This window comes from Solanum stenotomum, chromosome 3 (assembly GCF_019186545.1).
Source record: "Solanum stenotomum isolate F172 chromosome 3, ASM1918654v1, whole genome shotgun sequence".
Lineage (NCBI taxonomy): Eukaryota > Viridiplantae > Streptophyta > Magnoliopsida > Solanales > Solanaceae > Solanum > Solanum stenotomum.
Window position 1 is genome coordinate 21,525,281 of NC_064284.1, and position 22,364 is coordinate 21,547,644.

At 33.8% G+C, this 22,364-nt stretch overlaps 1 protein-coding gene across 2 annotated transcripts; it reads left to right on the plus strand.

The window, feature by feature from the left end:
• The first annotated feature begins 14,389 nt into the window (after positions 1 to 14,389).
• LOC125861031 (14 kDa proline-rich protein DC2.15-like) lies at positions 14,390 to 15,065 on the plus strand. Of its 2 annotated transcripts, XM_049541127.1 has the most exons (2): positions 14,390 to 14,489; positions 14,556 to 15,065. In XM_049541127.1, the coding sequence occupies exons 1-2, from the start codon at positions 14,405 to 14,407 to the stop codon at positions 14,819 to 14,821; spliced, it is 351 nt and encodes a 116-aa protein (XP_049397084.1). In that variant the 5' UTR covers positions 14,390 to 14,404; the 3' UTR covers positions 14,822 to 15,065. The 2 variants fall into 2 exon arrangements, with proteins under 2 accessions (XP_049397084.1, XP_049397083.1); XM_049541126.1 differs by having other exon boundaries at positions 14,390 to 15,065.
• The last annotated feature ends 7,299 nt before the right edge of the window (positions 15,066 to 22,364 follow it).

Below are 22,364 nucleotides of genomic sequence, written 5' to 3' on the forward strand. Positions count from 1 at the left end.
TGATTTCCAAGATAGACCTTGAGCTAAGTTTTTGAGCACTAATCTTAAATCACAAAAGAAGAAAGTTTTTAAACATAAAATGCTAGTATCATATTTTGGGAGTAGTATTGAGCATCGATATAGGGGGGCGTTCAGAGAACCCACAGCCCCCATAAACCATGTAGCCATCATGGGTAGAAAATGGTCATACTTTTTAGATGAATCCTTTTCGCATAGACTAGTGGATCCACTTAGTAGTTCAGGTCTTATACATGTGGCAAGGTATAGGATGCGCTGGAAGCGTGAGGAAGATCGTTATATCATCACTATAGCTCTTAAGTGATGGTTGTTGGTTATAGAAACTCCCACAGCAGTACTTTGTATTCTTATATACATCAATTTATTTGTATTACTACACACATTTTAGAGTTTTATGTATCTTTTCATACACACAGAGGTGACATCATGTTTTAAACAACTTTTCTTTATATTACACTTGTTTTAAACTGCTTTATATCGAAATGAGTTCAGTTATGTTGAGTTGAGTTGAGCTAGGTAAGTTCTTCAGTTCCTTTCAGATTCTTTTCAAGCTTAAGTTGTGTTTAGCATTCCAACTCGCATACTCATACATTCAATGTACAGATGCTAGTTGGCCCGCATCTTATTATGGTGCAGACACAGGTAAGTTGGATCGACATCCGGCGCATCGTTGATCCAGAGAGCAGTTTAGAGTCTGTTGATGAGCCTCTTTGCATTCCAGAGGACTCTTTTTCATTGTTTTTAGTTTTAGTATTAGTTCATTAGGATGTCCTGGGCCTTCCCAACATCCATCTTAGTTGCTTAGAGGCTTCATAGACAGACAAACAGTCAGTTAATTAATTCAGTTATCTTTACTTTTCATTTCATGTGTTATAGACTTGAGTTTGCCTTAATGGCCAGTTGAATGTTCTTTTATAACATTCTAGTTACTTTATAAATGTGTATGTGATGAGTTAAGTCTTCCGCTGAGTTAGTAAGCCAGGTCAAGGGTTCGCTTGAGGCCAACAATGGTCTTCGAGTGTCAGCCACATCCTGGGTATAGGCTTGGGGTTTGACAAACTTGGTATGAGAGCAAAGAGTTCAAGAGTCCTAGGGAGTCTATGAAGTCGCGTCTGTAGAGTCCTAGTGATCGGTGTGAAGCGCGCCACATCTGTAATTAGCAGGCTGCAACATTTATGAAAATTTTCTACTTCTTTCACACTCTTTTCGTGCATTAGAGTTGATCTCTACAAAGTTCCTTCTAATTCGTGCTTGTGCGTGTTTTCAGATAATCATGCCGCCACGAAGAGCAGTCAGAGGTCGTTCAGCTAGGAGAAATATTAAGGAACAAGAGTTACCAAATGCACCTAAAGTGCAACCTCAAGGGGAAGTCACTAATGTTGAGTTCAAAGAAGCAATTATGATGCTGAGTTCAGAGAAACAATTAGGATGCTGAGTCAAGCGGTGACTAACTAGGTTAGGTAACAAAGAGGAGGTCGACAAGGAGAGGCTGACACTTCAAGGATTCGTGAGTTCTTGAGGATGAATCCTCCAAGTTTCACTGGTTTAAGTACTTCTGAGAATCCGGAGACCTTTGTTGATGAACTGAAAAAGGTGTTTGATGTGATGCATGTTGCTGATACTGAGAGGGTTGAGCTAGTTGCATATCAACTGAAGGATGTCGCTAGGACTTGGTTTGACCAGTGGAAAGTGGATAGAGCTGAGGATGCACCACCTGTGAGTTGGGTCTGTTTTGAGGAGGCTTTCTTAGGCCGTTTCTTTCCCCGAGAACTGAAAGAGGCCAAGGTACGTGAGTTCCCCACACTTAAGCAAGATTCTCTAAGCGTTCATGAATGTGGGTTGAAATTCACCCAATTGTCCCGTTATGCTCCGGAAATGGTTGCAGACATGAGGAGTAGAATGAGCTTGTTTGTTGCTGGGTTGGCTCGTTTGTCGAGTAAAGAAGATATAGCCGCAATGCTGATAGGTGACATGGATATCTCAAGGTTGATGGTCTATGTGCAGCACGTAGAGGAAGAGAAGCTGAGGGATAGAAAGGAGTTTAAGAACAAAAGGGCTAAGACAGGGAATGAGTCCGGGCAGCAGAAGAGTAATGCAAACTGGTTATCTTTCCAACAGAAACAGAAGGGACCTGCTCCATCATCTTCTAGTGCACCTGCACCTAAGAACAAATGTGAGTACAATAGTCAGAACTTCAGAGCTAAACCTGCTTATTCTCAGGGAAACATGGCACAAGGGGCTAGTAAGCCTCCTGCATGCGCCAAGTGTGGTAGGAACCATTCAGGTATTTGTCGTGAGGGCTCCACTGGTTGTTTCAAGTGTGGTCAGAGTGGGCCTTTCATGCGAGAGTGTCCAAAGAACAAGCAGGAAAATGGTAATGGGGACAATAGAGCCTAGTCTTCTTTCTTCAGTTGCTCCACCAGACAGAGCTGCACCTAGAGGGGCTACTTCCAGTACTAACGGAGGAACAAACCGCTTATATACTATCAACAGTCGCCAAGAGCAAGATGATTCGCCAGATGTTGTCACTGGTATGATCCAAGTTTTTGATTTTACTGTTTATACTTTGCTAGACCCAGAAGTGAGTTTATATTTTGTAACTCCTTATGTTGCTATGATTTTTGATGTTATTCCTGAGCAACTTAGTGAACCATTCAGTGTTTCTACACCTGTTGGTGAGTCTATTCTAGCAAAGAGAGTCTATCGTGATTGTCCCGTTTTCGTCAATTACAAGAGTACCATGGCTGATTTAATTGAGTTAGACATGGTAGATTTTGATGTCATTCTTGGTATGGACTGGCTTCATGCATGTTATGCCTCAGTTGACTGTAGAACTCGAGTTGTCAAGTTTCAGTTTCCAAATAAGTAAGTCATAGAGTGGAAAAGCAGTTCAGCAGTGCCTAATGGTCGTTTCATTTCATACCTTAAGTCAAGGAAGTTAGTTTCTAAGGGTTGTATCTATCACTTAGTCCGAGTTAATGACTCTAGTGTTGAGATACCTCCTATTCAATTAGTTTCAGCAGTGAGAGAGTTCCCAGAAGTCTTTCCAAATGATCTTCCCAGAGTCCCTCCTGAGAGAGAGATAGACTTCGGTATAGATCTTCTTCCAGATACTCATCCTATATCTATTCCGCCATATAGAATGGCACCAGTAGAGTTGAAAGAGCTTATAGAGCAGTTGGAGGATCTATTAGATAAGGGCATTATTCGACCAAGTGTCTTACCTTGGGGCGCTCCGGTCTTGTTTGTGAGGAAGAAAGATGGTTCCCTTAGGGTATGTATAGATTACCGTCAATTGAACAAGGTTACCATCAAGAACAAGTATCCTCTTCCAAGGATTGATGATCTTTACGATCAACTTCAGGGTGCTTCGTGTTTCTCAAAGATAGACGTCAGATCAGGTTACCATCAATTGAAAGTAAGGGAATGTTATATTTCCAAGACAATATTCAGGACCCGTTATGGTCATTATGAGTTTCTGGTCACGTCGTTCAGTTTGACTAATGCACTTGTAGCGTTCATGGACCTTATGAATAGAGTTTTCAAACCTTATTTAGATATGTTTGTTATCGTCTTCATTGATGACATACTAATCTATTCAAGGAATGAAGAAGATCATGTTAGTCATCTCAGAATATTTCTTCAGACTTTGAAAGATAAGGAGTTATATGCTATGTTCTCAAAATGTGAGTTTTGGCTTGAGTCTGTGGCGTTCTTGGGCCACATAGTTTCCGGTGATGGAATTAGAGTTGATACCCAAAAGATAGAGGCAGTGCAGAGTTGGCCTAGACCCACATCTCCAACTGATATTAGGAGTTTCTTGGGCTTGGCTGGATATTATAAAAGGTTTTGTAAAGGGATTCTTGTCTATTTCGTCTCATTTGACCAAATTGACTCAGAAAACAGTTAAGTTTCAATGGTCTGAAGCTTGTGAGAAAAGCTTTCGGGAATTAAAAAAGAGGTTAACTACTGCCCCAGTATTGACCTTACCAGAAGGTACGCAAGGTTTTGTGGTGTATTGTGATGCATCTAGAGTTGGATTAGGTTGTGTGTTAATGCAGAATAGTAAAGTTATAGCTTTTGCCTCCAGACAGTTGAAAGTTCATGAGAAGAACTACCCAACCCATGATTTAGAATCGGCTGCTGTAGTATTTGCTTTAAAAATATAGCGCCATTACCTTTATGGTGTTCATGTGGATGTGTTCACCGATCAGAAGAGCTTTCAGTATGTGTTCACTCAGAAAGAGCTCAATCTCAGACAGAGGAGGTACTTAGAATTACTCAAGGATCATGTCTTATGACATGAGTATTCTTTACCAACTAGGTAAGGCTAATTTTGTTGCTGATGCTTTAAGCAGGTTGTCTATGGGTAGTACTGCCCATGTTGAGGAACAAAAGAGAGAGTTAGCAAAAGATGTGCATAGACTTGCACGCCTGGGAGTCAGACTTATGGATTCCACAAAAGGAGGAGTAGTGGTGATGAATGGGGCTGAATCATCATTAGTGTCAGAAGTAAAAGGCAAGCAAGACCAAGACCCTATTTTGCTTGAAATGAAGGCAAATGTTCATAAAAAAAAGTATTAACTTTTGAACAAGGGGGAGATGGCGTACTGAGATATCAAGGTAGATTGTGTGTACCAATAGTGGATGGACTCCAAGAGAGGATCATGGAGGAGGCTAATAGCTCTAGATATTCCATTCATCTGGGTTCCACAAAGATGTATCGTGATTTGAAAGAGGTGTATTGGTGGAATATTATGAAGAAGGGCATTGAAGAATTTGTTACTAAGTGCCCGAATTGCCAACAAGTTAAAGTAGAGCACTAAAGGCCCGGTGGTTTGGCTCAGAATATAGAACTTCTGGAATGGAAGTGGGAGATGATTAATATGGACTTCATCACAGGTTTACCAAGGTCTCGCAGGTAGCATGATTCTATTTGGGTGATTGTCGACAAAATGACAAAATCAGCCCACTTTTTGCCGGTAAAGACTACCCATTCAGCAGAGGATTATGCCAGGTTATATATTCAGGAGGTGTTAAGACTTCATGGAGTCCCAGTCTCCATTATTTCAGATGGAGGTGCACAATTTACTGCACAATTCTAGAAATCTTTTTAGAAGGGTTTGGGTTCAAAGTTGAACTTAAGTACTGTTTTTCATCCTCAGACAGATGGGCAAGCAGAGCACACTATTTAGACATTAGAAGATATGTTAAGGGTATGTGTGATTGATTTCAAAGGTAATTGGGATGATCATTTACCCTTTATTGAATTTACATACAACAATAGTTACCACTCTAACATCCAGATGACTCCTTATGAAGCTCTTTATGGGAGAATATGCAGATCTCCTATTGGATGGTTTGAAGTTGGTGAAGCAGGGTTGATAGGACCAGATTTAGTCCATCAAGCTATGGAGAAGGTGAAAGTGATTCAAGAGAGGTTGAAAAGGGCGTAGAGTCGTCAGAAATCCTACATTGATTTCAGGAGAAGGGGGTTAGAGTTCGAAGTAGATGATTGGGTATATCTAAAAGTTTTACCCATGAAGGGTGTTATGAGGTTTAGTAAGAAGGGGAAACTTAGTCCCTGGTATATTGGGCCTTATCATCCAAAAGGATGGGCAATGTAGCTTATGAGTTGGAGCTACCACAAGAGCTAGCAGCGGTTCATCCGGTGTTTCACATCTCCATGTTGAAGAAGTGCATGGACGATCCTTCATTGATTATACCAACTGAAAATATTGGGATCAAGGATAGCTTATCTTATGAGGAGATTCCTGTTCAGATTCTAGATCACCAAGTTCGCAAGTTGAGAACAAAAGAGGTAGCATCAGTCAAAGTCCTTTGGAGGAATCAATTCGTTGAGGAAGCTACTTGGGAAGCTGAAGAGAACATGAAGAACAAATATTCACATCTCTTTGAGTCCGGAGAAAATGCAAACCAAGGTACTAATTATCTTTTTAGTACTCTTTAAATTATGAGTAAGCATGTTGTTTGTTTGTATTTTCTTGTTGGGTGTTTGAATTTGATGTTACCACCCTTAGCCTAGTAAGAGTAATCTTATTCGAGGATGAATGTTCCCAAGGGGGAGATATTGTAACATCTCGCAAATTGAAATAGCTAGGAAGAAGCTAAGAACTGGAAATAATCATTTTTGGAAAGAATGAAAAATCTGGAAAATTGTTTAAGTTAGGAAAAATGAGTTTTTGGTCAACTTCAAACGTCCATAAATCCTAGCTCAGGAGGAGTTAGTTGTAATTCTAGATATTTTTGGAAAGCACTTGGAATGATCTTTCCAACACCACTGAGTTTGTGCGATTCCGAGTTTGTATGAGTGAGTTATACCCTTTGGAAGTTGGGCTGTTGGAATAAGGAAAGTTCAATCCGAATTTTGAAGGGGTAGTTTTGTCTTTTTCTTTCCCTTTCATTTTAATTTGTTTTCGGTAATTAATTAGGGGTCTAAGCTGAATTAGATTAGTTTACACTTTACCAAAAGAGTTAGGGTTTTGAGAGAACCCATAGCCCCCATAAACCATGTAACCATCATGGGTAGAAAAATGTCATACTTTTTAGATGAATCCTTTTTGCATAGACTAGTGGATCCACCTAGTAGTTCAGGTCTTATACCTATGGCAAGGTATAGGATGTGCTGACAGCGTGAGAAAGATCGTTGTATAATTACTATAGCTCTTAAGTGATGGTTGTCGGTTAGAGAAACTCCCACAACAGTACTTTGTATTCTTATATACATCAGTTTATTTGTATTATTACATACATTTCAGAGTTTTATGTATCTTTGCATACACACAGAGGTGACATCATGTTTTAAACAACTTTTCTTTATATTGCACCTGTTTTAAACTGCTTTATATCGAAATGAGTTCAGTTATGTTGAGTTGAGTTGAGTCAGGTAAGTTCTTCAGTTCTTTTCAGATTCTTTCCAAGCTTAAGTTGTGTTTAGCATTCTAACTCGCATACTCGTACATTCAATGTACTGATGATAGTTGGCCTGCATCTTATTATGATGCAGACACATGTAACTAGGATCGACATCCGGCGCATCATTGATCCAGTGAGCAGTTTAGAGTTTGTTGGTGAACCTTTTTGCATTCCAGAGGACTCTTTTTCATTGCTTTCAGTTTTAATATTAGTTTATTAGGATGTCGTGGGCCTGTCTCGACATCCATCTCAGTTGTTTAGAGGCTTCATAGACAGACAAACAGTCAGTTAGTTAATTTAGTTGTCTTTACTTTTCATTTCATGTGTTAAAGACTTGAGTTTGCCTTAATGGCCAGTTGAATGTTCCTTTAAAACATTTTAGTTACTTCATAAATGTGTACGATGAGTTAAGTCTTCCGCTGAGTTAGTAAGCCAGGCCAACGGTTCGCTTGAGGTCAACAATGGTCTTCGAGTGCCAGCCACGTCCAGGGTGTAGGCTTGGGGCGTGACAACAGGGCATCTTCAGGCGGCTACTGATAGACCTCAGCTAGGGGATCATTGATCGAGACTGGATTTGAGGGTGAGCCAGTTCTTTTAGGCTGCCATGAATCTTCTATTCGTTTAGTCCATTCTTTTTGGACTCAAACTACATAGTTAGATTTATTCATATGTTTAGTTTTCGGGGTTGTACCCCCATTTTCTTATACTTGTTGATTAGTAGAGTTTTGGTACAATGTCTTTCAGTTCTAGGGGTTGAACTTCCGCGATGATTATGTTAATTATTTTGTTTAAACCTTCGGAGTTTATGGGAACTCTTTTTTCTGTTTTCAAAATATTTTAATTTATTAATTATCGTAATTTATAATATTTTTTACACAATATTTAAATGTATAAAAGACTAAGAATAATAAAACAAACAAACTAAAATGAAAAAACCACAAAAAATTATCAAACTATCTTTAAGTGCCAAAGCAAACATGTTGACCTGATGCCTACTTTGGCACTATGATAGTATATGAACTCCCACACCTTTATAATGGGAATAAGTTCCGTTTGGATTAACTAATCTTAAGGTGGTTTTGATTTTTAAATAACTTTTTAGTTTTGGAGGTGTTTGGAAAAATTATAAAGTACTTTTAAGCACCCACTTTTAGACAAAAAAAATTAAAAAAATAAATCAAAAATAGGATACAATCTACTTTTACTTATAAATTACTTTTTATTAGTTTATTCAAACAGGCCCTTAGCCGTAGAGTTGCATCCAAAATGGATTCATATTAAGAGAAAGAGAGAACTACCACCAATATTAAGTTTATCGATGATTATTTAGAGACATATATTTATGATGAAATATTTATTTTAATTTACTAATTTAAGAGGCCTACAAAATTTAATTTGCGTAAACAATTTTTAAAAAAATATATGAAATATATATGAAGTCCATAAGAATTTTTTTTAGCCCTCATAAGCATATAACTGATTTCAAGCAAGTATATTGACGTTCACCTACCTACTTAGGATTATTTCCCTCTGTTAAATAGTAAACAATAAAATGTTTGAACCACTGTTCAATTTATTTCCCTCCGTTAAATACTCTCTCCGTTTCATAAAGAATGAACTAGTTTGACTTGGTACAGAGTTTAAGTAAATAAAGAAGACTTTTGAATCTTGTGGTCCTAAATTAAAGTTATGTCAAATATACAAAACTGTCCTTTAATCTTGTGGCCTTAAACATGTCACGTGGAAAACTGATATTAAAATGTTATCAAAAAAAAGAAAGAGATCATTCTTAGACTAAAAAAAAAGAGATCATTCTTTTTTAAACAGAGGGAGTAGTAAACAATAAAATGTTTGAAACTGTGTTCAATTCTTTTTTAACTTCCCCACGTTTTGAGGAAGTGTATATATATATATAAGATGAGACATTTTGCTTTAAGCACAAGATGAAGCGTAATTCCCGAGTTATGGGGCGTACACCTCATGATTCTTTAATTTTTCAATATATAATATATGAAAACAATATAATACAAAACTATAAAAAAAATACATAACATAATTTAAATGAATTAAAATATAATTAAAGAAACTCATGGCAAAACTGTCTAAGGTGATTTTACAAATACATGAATAATTCAATTATATAAAAGCAATTTTGAGATGCACATCAACTCTAACATTTTAACTATTAAACAATAAAAAGTTACAATTTCTTAAATATATTATTATCATACTATGCAATTTATTTTCCTAAAAAAATAATCAATAAACTTTATTAATATTATAATTAAAAAGTCACGACCCAACCCACCAGGTCGTACGAGCATCTACTCTGACACTTAGATAAGAGAATATTCCTTACCATCCAATTTGGATTAGAACATGCGAAAAATAAATGATTTACTACAAAAAGCTCATTAACATCACAACTTTAGTAAAATCTCTTTACAATAGACTGAAAAGCACCTCCAAGGAACTAGTCTAAATATGCACTAGAGCTATTAAGAGTATACAATTTTTTTTTCCAAAAAAGGGGCATTATCCTCTACCTTGTAAATTAACCACGAATTAGTTACAGAATTGGAGGGGGACATAGTGCCAAAAACCTCCATGAGAATTCCTTCTACTTGGTGAATATACAACATACACCAAGCTAATGCAAAAGAGGCTACAAACTATCATAATGGAAGTTTAGCCTAAGGTATCAAGAAAGAATTAAGGTGGTTCGAAATACCATTCTAAGTGAATGATTCGAAATGCCATTCTAAGTTAAGATTGTGTGCATGCTTGGATAAGAAGTCAATAACTTCATTTCCCTCTCTAAAATAGTGTTAAATTTGAATGTTGTTCTGTTGTATCATATGTTGTATTATAGCAATATCTCTTTGCACCTTCCATGGGATCTTGCACTTGCTCAAAATCATGTTCACCACCAGAAGAGAGTCTAATTTGAGGATGAACTTATGTGGATTTCTGGATATGCACCACTGGACTCCATGTAAGGCTGTTTTCACTTCTGAGTAGTTTTTAGTATGGAAATGCACTGGGGTTGCAAATGTCATCACCATGTGTCCATTTCTTTTTCTAACAATACCCCTCGCTCCTGTTTTTCCTTCTTTCGAATTGAAGCTCCCATCAGTGTTTAGTTTCCATTCATTCACCTTTGGTTTCTCCCACATCACCATAATACCTAAATTCAAGAAAAATGAATTTAAGGTATATATTTCGTAGTTAAGTTTAATAATTTTAGTATACTTTACTTTTTTTTTACTATCGATCTAATGCTATTAATTTTTTTTCAGACTGTGTGTACTTGGGAGCAGAGGTACAATATGGTCATTGCGATCACATTTGAGAGGAGGGCATCCACGAGACTGTCTAGTTGGCTAAAGAAAGTCTGGGATACTGATCAACGTCCGGGTTGGATGTTGCCTCATATTTTTGATGAATTGCACCAGTATTGGAACATAGATAAGTTCAAGGCAATGTCCAAACAAACCAAAAATGATAGAGGCAGTTTTAAGGATGGCTCATTGCACACCGGAGGTGCAAAGACCGTTGGAATAATTACAAGAGAGATGATAAGTTCTAATTCAAAATTTTAAATAAATAATTAGTTGATTCATATATATTGCTATAAATTTCAGTATTTATTTATAGGAAAAAGAAATGGGGCGCACTCCCCTTCAACCGGAGGTTTTCAAGAGAACACATGGGAAAAAGAAAGAAAATTAGTCGGATCTGGATGTGTGGGTGGAGGAAAGGGCCTAATGAACTTTTGTAAGTTATTTATTATGAATAATATATATGAATAGTGAATATATTTGTGGTATGTATATATATTGATGCCAATTTTTATATTTAATATGCAAAGAGAGTTTAATTAGTACGTGAATGAGAATCTAGATAGTTCGGTCCAAATGACACCTGAACTGTCCACCCAAATTTGAATAGAAAAAGTGGTAGGGGGACACACAAGGGGTAGAGTCTATGGTTGAGGCTTTCGAAACGATGTAAGACAACACCAGTCATACTTACAAGGTAGTGGATCATCACGTCAAGCCGAGGCACTTGACGGTGATCAGATTGCTGCTATGTCGGCTCAAATAGCACAACTTACATCGGCACTGGCAAATTCTGAGCAAAGAAGAGTAGCTGAACAACAAAGCATAAGTGCGACCGTTCAGCAAATCAAAGAACAAGTGTTGAGCCTCGCTCGTCGACCTACTACATCTTCTCCTGCCGAGGACATCGACGACGACAGTAAGGAGGAGGATGATTTTGTAGATCGCACTCCCTAGTATAGGTGTCTTATTATTATGAACTTTTTGAAATTTTGAAACGAATTTTGGAAGACTTTACAAGACTTTAAATTGTGATTTACATATTTTTGAATGCTAATTTAAGTTTGATGTTTTATATTTTGTGTAGCTTCTTTATAATGTTTTGTGTTTGATTGGGGCTGAATTGAATTGAATTGCTTTGGCAGGTGGGCAATCAAAAAATTTGCAGAAAAAGCGACGAACAGAGTGGTTTTGTCCGTCGCTTTTCTGGGTTTTATTTTTTTAAAAACCCAGAAAAGCGACAGACAGGGTCCTTTAGTCCGTCGCTTTTTTGGGTTTTATTTTTTAAAAAAATACCAGAAAAGCGACGGACAGGGTCCTTTATTCTGTCTCTTTTTTAGATTTTAAAAAATTAAATTGAAAGAAAAGCGACGGACAGCGTCTCTTAGTCCGTCGCTTTTCAAGATTCTAAAAAAATTAAAAATTAAGAAAACCGACGAGCTTTTTGTAAATTAAAAAAAATAAAAAAATAAAAAAGCGACGGACGGCGTCGCATTATTTAATTTTTTTTTTAAAAAAAATAATAGGTGACGCAGTCCGTTGCTTTTGGAAAAGCAACAAGATTAACTGCGTCACTTTTCTATCTCTTTTGGCAAAAAAAAGTGATGCAGTTCGTCGCCTTTTTCCGTGCCTTTTTGGCAGTTTTTTAGTAGTGCATTTTAATGATAAAAATATTTTCACAGTCTGAGGACTATTTGAAGAACTCATATCATTCTTCCTTTTATAATTACCACAATGATGATTATTATAATTATGTCCCTCCACGTCCTTATTCATATATTCAATCATTTAACGTCTTTCAGACTTATTATTCACTACTACCAATTCATATGATAGAAAGGAGCAAATCTACTGACGGGTTTCAAAGTTATCATACATTGTTATCACATTCTTTTCAAGGAATAAAGCAAATTCAATGAGATGGATTTCAAGACTTTTCATTAAAAATATATAATTTTGCCTTAGTCATCATTTTATCATTACTATGGTGCATTGAGACTCAAACTCAATGTCTTATACATACAAGACATGTTAGGCCATAATTCTTTGAGACTCGAACCCAACACATAATCATTATGGTGCATCAAAACTCAAATTGATGTCTTACCCTCTTAGTGCGATGAAACTTGAATTCATCGTGTTACCCTCAATCATGAATTAACATCATAGTCCAAAGTGCTTTAAGACTCCCCCAAGTCCTTAAACTGTACATATATGAACAAAATATCTGCAAAATATAATTTGTAAACTATATGTTTTAATATAAGATATTCAACTTAAAGCAATATATACTAATTTATAATTGCATAAAATCATTTTTTTTATAATAGATAAAGCAATATATGCTACTATCCCGCACCATATGAATACGTTATGACAAATAATAAAAGGCACAAACTTAAGACGTATTTGGAAGGTTCTGTGACATGGCCTTGTGCCACCAAACTCATTCTTACCATATGCCCTTCTCTCGTGGCATATAATAAGCACCTTAAGATTAATTCCCATGGTAGAACATTCGTGCTGATAACGTGTTATAACTTAGAATAATATAATATAAAGAGAAGAAGACAAGATATGGAGATGAGAAGAGGACTTTTCTTCTATTCAAGTGTGTTTTAGTACAATGGTGAATGATATCTCAATTTATAGGTTGAGATATCACTCCAAAGGTCACCAAGTTCAATGTCCAAACTAGAAGATATTTACATTGTTATCCAAAAAGGGGTTCATATTTTCTAGGGAATATACATACATGAATTTGGTAGTTCATGAATAAATCAAATGGACAATCTACTATTCAATGGATTTATAAATGACCTTTACAGGTTGGTGTTTAGAAAATTTTTAATAAAGAAAAATCGATATGCAGAGATTTTTCGCAAATTTTTTGGCATTAGAAAAAATGACTTCAAGAGATCAATTTGATAAAAATAACAATTTAAATAATCAATTTTTGACCATTTTTGGTAGACATTTTATATTTTTCGAGCAGATTAGTGTTTGATTGGTAAGTCAAAATAATTTAATTGGATCAATAATAAAATATCGTATATATATTTTGTTTTTTAAAATTCAGTCTAAGAAATATATGAGCAAAAAGTACTATAACTAGATAGATATTCTAATTAGCAAAATCGGTGGACGAATCCAAAGATATGTTTAGACATTTTACAATAGTCCAAGAGCATATTTTGTCCTTTTTCTTCCATTATTTAAAGTCATTCACCTATGGTTAAAATATGTACTAAGGAGGAATGTGGGTTACCATTAAATAGGTAGACATGGAATTAAGTTGTCCTAATATGGAGGATAATTTGTGAAGTAGTGAAAAGTGAAAAGGAGTTACCGTAGCCTAACAGATTCCATGTCACGGGCATCACTATAGCTATGAAGCTGTAATCCATAAAAAGTGTTGATCTAATAATTCCCTTCCATGATAAAACATTTTTCTTCAAGGGCAACTTTTATACAAAATCGTATATTCTTTATGTTTCAATTTATATGAGAAAAATTAATTAAATATAAACTCTTTCAATTTAATGGAAAATTTAATTTAATATAAACTTTTGAGAAAACGAAAAAAGCCTTTTAAAATTTATAATCTAAATTAAATTATAAATTATTTCATTAAGAGGAAAATAAACCTTTCAAAGTTCAAATTGTTACACCCTCCATCTCATTTTATACGTCACTATTTCCTTTTTAGTATGTATCAACAAGAATGTCATCTTACTCTAATTAGAAATTAATTTAACTTCTTTTTTTTTTCATAAATTTTTCATATATCTTTTAAATATTTTAAATTTTTAATTATTGTGACTTATAGTAATTTTTACATAGTTTACACTATATCAATATCATTTTTAAAAAATTGAAGATTTAATGAGCAAATTCTCAATCAAACTTAAACTATTTAACTCTCAAAAAATGAAAAGTATCATAATTTAGGGAGTATTGTTTTTAGAACTGATTAAAAAAAGTGAATAGTGTAATTTAGGATAGAAAGAGTATTATATTCCTTGTAGCAGTATAAATACCCTGCATGCCATTACATTTGTTCATTCATCTTTGCAACGATTTGTGTGCTTTAGCTTCCTTACAATAACATGGCTTCTAAAACTAAAGCCTCATTGGTTACCCTTTTCCTCTCCTTCAATCTCCTCTTCTTCGCCATAGTNGGTGGAGGTGGAGGTCGAGGTGGAGGTGGGGGTGGGGGTGGAGGTGGAGGTGGAGGTGGAGGTGGGGGTGGGGGTGGAGGTGGAGGTGGACAAGTAAGGTGTCCAAGAGATGCTTTGAAACTTGGTGTGTGTGCTAATATACTTAATTTGGTGAATGTAGTAGTGGGGTCTCCACCAACTTTGCCATGCTGCAGTTTGATACAGGGACTGGCAAATCTAGAGGTGGCAGCTTGTTTGTGCACAGCCATAAGAGCAAACATACTGGGCATAAATCTGAATGTGCCACTCACTCTTAGCCTCATTCTCAACAACTGTGGAATGAATAATAGTGGCTTCACTTGCTAAGCATTCTGCTCTTTATTATATGTCTCTTATCATTAATTATCATGAATTTCCTTGTCTTATGATAGTTATATTGTTCTAAATAAGCGAATTTGCAACATCAACTTATCAAGTAGATTCGTGATTCGTGAACCAGTTGATCATTTTACATTTGTACTCAAAAGGTCGTTTTACTACTAGAGTATTATATATGGACTGTCTTTCCTATTTCATAATATAATAATAAGAATATTTATATTTTGGGTTTCGTTCGACTACTCTTTAAGTTTTTCTTTTTTTTGGTCAAAAGTAAAAAACGTGCAACTCCACCTCGTGCCTTAACTCTGTACGTACCTTAGCTTCTGTAGTTTGAGCTTACTCAATCATTACAAAATGATAGTTTAGGATCTTCTAAGGTTAGACCACAATATTTACATTGAAGTGAAGTGAGTAAGTCACAATTACATGTTTTAGTGGCGACCTTGAAGTTGTTACAACTACTTAAGCAGAATGTTATTTGTGGCAATATAAGAGATCGCCACAAAATACAGATTGTGGCGACTAAACTAGCCACAAAAGTATACCAATATGCCAAAAATGAAGTTCCACATGATGTAGCCACAAAATGGATAAGTACGCCAAATAATTTTGTGCAAATAGCCTGAATACAACAAGAGGAACATTGGCTGGCGCCATGTACTAACGACATTTGCCCATGGACAGCCTCCATTATTCTTAGTACTTTAGGGCTCGAATGGAGCTTTTTTATTGGTTGATACTTTATCATTATAATCTATAAATAGTAGATTTCACACACTTGTATAGTATATTCATCCTGAATTCACACATTGAATTGTTCTCGGAGATAAAGCTAGCAACACTGGATTCGGATTCAGTGCTCATCTGCATTAAGCTTTATATGACTCACTTTCTATTCTATTTTATTGATCACTTTTATATCGTTTTTTACTTATTAATACTATACTATTTAACTGCTAATAATAAAAATCTAATAAGTTAAGCTAAGATGCAGATTTTTGACCTCATACAAATTTGATTGTACTACTATTATTTCGATAAATGAATAAAAAAGTTTCTCACAGATGGAAATCATTTTTATTGTTTACAGCTCTAGTATTGCTAGCTAGCAAATGGAACCTTCTACTATAGTTATGCCCGTGACTTAACTGGAATCTGCAGCATGATATATTTTAAGCAATGCCCTTTTCCTAATTTTCCACTAAATAACAAAAATTAACCTCCATCGTTAGTCTCAGAGAGAAAAAAGGTTTCACATGCACATATATTCTCTGACTTAAGAATATCTAAAAGTTCAAAGTTCAAACCCTCAAGCAAAAGACAATAATAAAAAAAGATAATTAGGATGTAGACAGAGGTGGAGCTAGGTTGGGGTTCGTGGGTTCAGATGAACCCACTAGCTTTTCCATTAATTTTGTATTTGTATTAAAAAAAATAATAAATATATATGTATATTAACTTGTGAACCCCCTAACAAAATTGTATTTGAGCAGTGAAAATGCTTTTCACACATTTATTGTGGTTTCAAACACCTTTCTCTTTTGTTTTAAAATTTAGAACCTCCAAATTTCTAATTCTGGCTCCGCTTCTGGGCGCTGGAGGTAGATATCGTTTATTTTGATATGACAACTAAACTAACATACTTCACATCATGACCTGCAGGAGTAATTAACGTAATTAGGTTATTTAATGCAACAACACATCCCGTGATTCTAATTAAGGCCCCTGGTTATATTTCAAAGTTTTGAACTGTTTGCAACAAATCTTAAGTCACCGAATAAATTGCAATTACAAATAAAATATGAAGAAACATCATTTTATTGATAAACACATTATAGGGACAAATTTGTTTATTAGCTTGATACTGCTCTCTTAAGATTTCTCTGTGATTCAATGATCGTTAATGATGTATTTCTCGAATTAGGACGATTTAAACTTTCTTGAGATTTATTTGATCTCCATTGATTTTTGTGAATATTTTGTGAATTTGCGAAATATTTGAAATGTCTTTTCAAGGCAATATAATACCTCTTTGTGTGTGCATAAGCTAGGATTTAAGGTAAAAAGTAGCTTCCAAGAACCCTAACTGAAATAGAACTCGTGTGGTAGAGTCCTACAAAATTTCGATGTCTACATGATTATAAAAATGATATTCCATGTTTGAAAGAAGAAGAGAAAAACGGTAGAGACCACGGCCCGATCGAACCTACAATTTTTGTTTTCTTTTTTAATACTCAACTATAGAAGGGAACCGTTATGAAAGCAAATAATGACAATGGGTGAGAGTTTATATTAAGGTCCTGAGAATTTCAAAATTGTCAATCAAACGTCGAATTAATTTTATACATGAATAACTTTTTTATATATATCTACCGAACGTTGTATTAATTATATACATGGATAAATTTTTTCTTATCCACCTACCAAACGTCGTATTAATTATATTCATGAATAATTCTTATCCATCTATGAAATGTTGTTAAGTTATAGACTCTAATGCATGAAAAAGCTAAGACTTGTTTTATACCGCTACCAAACGACCCTAAGGGTGTAGATATCGTTTGTGTTGATATGNTAATTATATACATGGATAAATTTTTTCTTATCCACCTACCAAACGTCGTATTAATTATATTCATGAATAATTCTTAACCATCTATCAAATGTTGTTAAGTTATAGACTCTAATACATGAAAAAGCTAAGACTTGTTTTATACCGCTACCAAACCACCCTAAGGGTGTAGATATCGTTTGTGTTGATATGACAACTAAACTAATACTATATATACTTCACATCATGACTAATTAACGTAATTAGGTTATATAATGCAACAACCACATCCCGTGATTCTAAGGCTCCTACTTATATTTCAAAGCTTTGATCATTTATTAAAATGATATTCCATGTTAAAAGAAGAAAAAAAGAAACAATAGAGACCACAATTCGATCGAACCAATAATATTGTTTTTATTTTCATACTCAACTATAGAATGAAACCGTTGCGAAAGCAAGTAATGACAATGTGTGAGAGTTTATATTAAGGTCTCAAGTAATTAATATTGAGATTAACTTCTCTCCACTAAGCGTGCACAACAAAATTACACTTCATAATTAGAAATACTATTTTTTTAAAAATTTGATAATTATATTTTTACATTTAAAGATTAATGATTTTTCAGCTTCTCTTTTTCTTTATATTTTTTATTTTTTAAAACAAGTTTTACTGATCTAAGATTTAGTTTTTGAAAGAACGTTCAAATATTTTTGAGACAATCGATTTTGAGTATTATTTAAATAAATTGGAGTACATATAAAAGTATATGAATCAAAGTTTGTGTTAAATTATTTTGATTGTACCAATATCAACCCCTTTTCTGCCATTTATTCCTATTCCAAGGCAAAAATTCAACAATCTCTTAACCAACCTCAAGGAACTGTTGATTGAATGAACTAAGAAGAGAAAATATAGTCTGAAGCAATAGAGGCACCAATCCAAAAACTTTTTCATGTTCCGAAGAACACTTAATAAGTTATGATTAATTATTTTATAAAACTAATTAGTCTAGATTTTAAAAAGAAAAAAGAGAGTAAAAAGTTACTGCTTTAATGGTGTTGCTGAAGAACGAGGGCAAAAAAGCGGTGAAAGAATCCTTCTTATTTTCGACAACCAAATAAGAATCCTAAACAAACTCCTATAATTAATTTAGAGTTTAAGTTACCATATAATACTTTTATTATTATTATTATTTAAATATTGATAATATATGAAAGGAAATAAGTATTTCTAAAAATGAACTGACAGTGTAATTTTGTTGTCCACTGTCAGTGGAGAGAAGCTAAAAAAAGTGACGGACAACGTCACTTTTCTAAAAAATTTATTAAAGAAATTTCTTGAAAAGCAAAGGACAAAAGGAACCTTGTCCAGGGGTGAAGCTACATTGTAGTAAGAGTGTCCAAGCGGACACACTTCGTCGAAAAATTACATTGTATATATAAGTAAAATGATACTTTAAATAATTAAATAAGACATTTTAGACACCCTTGAAACAACAAAGGCACAACTGCTACATAGAATTAGCAATTTATGGCCCAATTTTATTTAGCAATTAATAGTCCAAAAAAAATAATAGCATGTATTAGCCCAAAAGTAAATTACCTGTATTTTTACAGATTTACATTTTTATCATTGTGCAACCAATTGGCAATAAATAGAAGACGTGGGATTGTTTTGTGATTTTAAGTCCTATAACTAAGGAAGTTACCATTTCAGTTTCTAATGAAGCATCTTCAAATACTTTCTCTTGTGAAAAATGTATAGAATTGCAGTAAATAAAATTCTATAAACAGATTCTGCATTCAAGTTACACACTATTTTGTACTTATACCACCCAAAAAAATATAAAATAAAGATTTATTTTTCCAAAAAAAACTCATGAGATCCCTCTTACCCATGAAAATAAATATAAAAAAAATAACACATTACAATCTCAATTTTTCCCCAATTAAATTGAAATCTTCAATTCCACAATAAAAAATTCATATAGAGTTTGGCAATGACAGATTCAATATATATATGATAGAGCAAATATAGTCAAAAACAATGAAAAGAAACGATTTAGTATATTATCATACATTAGATGAACGTACATACTGAAGAGAAAATTTAAGCAAATACAGAGTATATGCATGTATGAAGAATTGTAAAAAGATAAAAAAAAAAAAAAAAAGGTAAAAAATAAATGTTGAAAGAATCATTATTAACAAAGAATTGTTTAAAATAAGAAAAGAGAAGAAGAAAGAATAAAATTTTTACTTTTCAATAAATAAAGGATCGAAAGAAAAAACATGTCTTGAGAAAAGTTTGGAGAAAATTAGGGAATAAAATAACCTTTTAGAAAAAAAAAAACCCCTTTCGAGTAAAAGAAAATATGGCTAATAAATGCCAAATAGATTTTCAAAAATCTTTGTTTTGCTAAAAGATTATAAGGGGGCTATTTATTGCCAATTTTAANAAATGTTGAAAGAATCATTATTAACAAAGAATTGTTTAAAATAAGAAAAGAGAAGAAGAAAGAATAAAATTTTTACTTTTCAATAAATAAAGGATCGGTGAAAGAAAAAACATGTCTTGAGAAAAGTTTGGAGAAAATTAGGGAATAAAATAACTTTTTAGAAAAAAAAAAAAACCCCTCGAGTAAAAGAAAATATGGCTAATAAATGCCAAATAGATTTTCAAAAATCTTTGTTTTGCTAAAAGATTATAAGGGGGCTATTTATTGCCAATTTTAACTATAACATGTCATGCTATGCGAATTTTTCGTAACTCAGTGGTTCCAAATGCTTACAACCACACTTTTTTTTACAATTTTTAAAAGAGTTCCAAATTAATATCTAAATCATAATTATTAAATCTGTTATTTTAAAACTTACAACTTAAAAAATTTAAGCAAAAAAAATATAAGGTTAGTAGCCAATTGAATTTTTAATTCGTTAGACTTTTGACATTTTTCTTTCTTTTTTTGAATTAAAATTTAAATAAAATTTAGAAGTAATTATTTAATTTAAAGTTAATAAGCTATTATAAGTGAAAAAGTTTCATATAATAATTTCTTTTAAAAAAAATTCATTTGATTCTACTCTCTATTTGTCATGTCTGGTTGTTACTATTATCGTCATCAGAGGTTGGTGAAAGTTTGAAGCAAATGATTCATTCTAAGCTTGAATTTTCTCTTTTTCCTCTATTTTTTTCCTTTCATTTCCTATTAAATTAAATATGAACATTAAAGCTAAAATATTAAGTAGTTTGATTTTAAAAAAAATTGGTACATTTATCAACTAAAAAAGTTACTCCCTCCGTCCCATTTTATGTGATGTAGTTTGACTCGGCACGGAGTTTAAGAAAGAAAGGAAGACTTTTAAAACTTGTGGTCCAAAATGAATGATAGAAATTTGTGTGGTTGTAAATCATTTCATTAAGGGTAAAATAGACATTTTATAGTTAAATTGCTACTAAATATAAAAATGTGTCATTCTTTTTGGGACTGACTAAAAAGGAAAGTGAGTCATATAAATTGGGACAGAGGGAGTAATTATTAGTGTTACATTGTTTGCTTTACAAAATTTTAATGCACCCTTTAATAAAAAAAAAAAACCTATGCGATTGTTCAGTTTTGAACACCTTTCATGAAATAATATATATATATATATACTGCTAAGAGTTGATTGATTAGTGAAGTTGATAAGTTAGTTATTACTGTGCTGAGTAAGTTAACTAGATGTCAGCTTCCCATTGGTTCATTAGCACGGTAGTTCCCGCCAATGCAGTTGTGTATATATATACTTGAGCATTGTAAACTGGATCTGATTCATTCACTATGATGTATATGAATAAGATCATTATATTCATGTAACAACATTTTTCTTCCATTCTCTCAAAGTAATTAGGTTTACTCATTCGATCGATAGTTTGTTATGGCATTAGAGTAGGAATGCAATTTCTGAAGAATTCCTAGCTTGTTTTGATCAGGGAATTTGCAGATCTGAGGAGGTGACAATGACAGGCAAAATCGACCATACTCATCTCTATATCTATCATCTTCTTATGTGCCAGGTGCAATACAAATTGGAATTCAACTTGCAAGAATGGAAAATTACACTTTGTGGAGCAAGGCGATGAAATTGACCTTGTTAACAAAGAACAAATTGAGATTTGTTGATGGCAGCGTCATGCGTGAAGATTACGCCGTCGATTCTGAGAAGAAACAGTGGGATCAATGAAATGCGATGGTACTTTCATGGCTTATAAGCAATGTGAGCAAGGAATTGATGAGTGGAATTCTATTTTGTTCTAATGCAGCACTAGTCTAGAGTGATCTGAAAGAACATTTTAACAAGTTGAATATGTCTAGAATCTTCCACTTAAACAAATCGATTGTTACACATACTCAAGGTACTTCCCCTATCTCAGTTTATTACTTGAAGTTGAAGGATTTCTAGGATAAATTTGACTTGATTGTTGCCCCTCTCTTTTGTAATTGTGAAAGATCTAAAGAGTATAATGATAGTATGTTTAGGCAGAAGCTTCTACAATTTTTGATGGACCTGAATGACAATTATAGCCATGCTAGAAGTCAGATTCTTATTATGAATACACCACGTATTGTTAATCAGTGCTATGATATGATAATTTAAGATGAAAGTCAATGTGAATTAAGTAAAAGAGCACTATACCTTAGGGGGACACATAGATACTGCTGCATTATTCACTAGTAGATCTGGAGGAAATAGTTTTGGAAGCCAAGGTCCTCGAGGTCAGGTTAATGTGAAATTTCATAAATCATATAGGGGTGGATAGTTTTACTGCAATCACTCTGAGATGAAGGGCCACAGTCGATCAGATTGCAGCAAACTGAAATATTGCACTCATTGTTACAAACATGGGCATTTAAAAGCCATATATACTATCCTACCAATTATAAGGGAAAGCGACTAGCAAACATTGTGACAACTGACTGTAGTTCTCAGTTC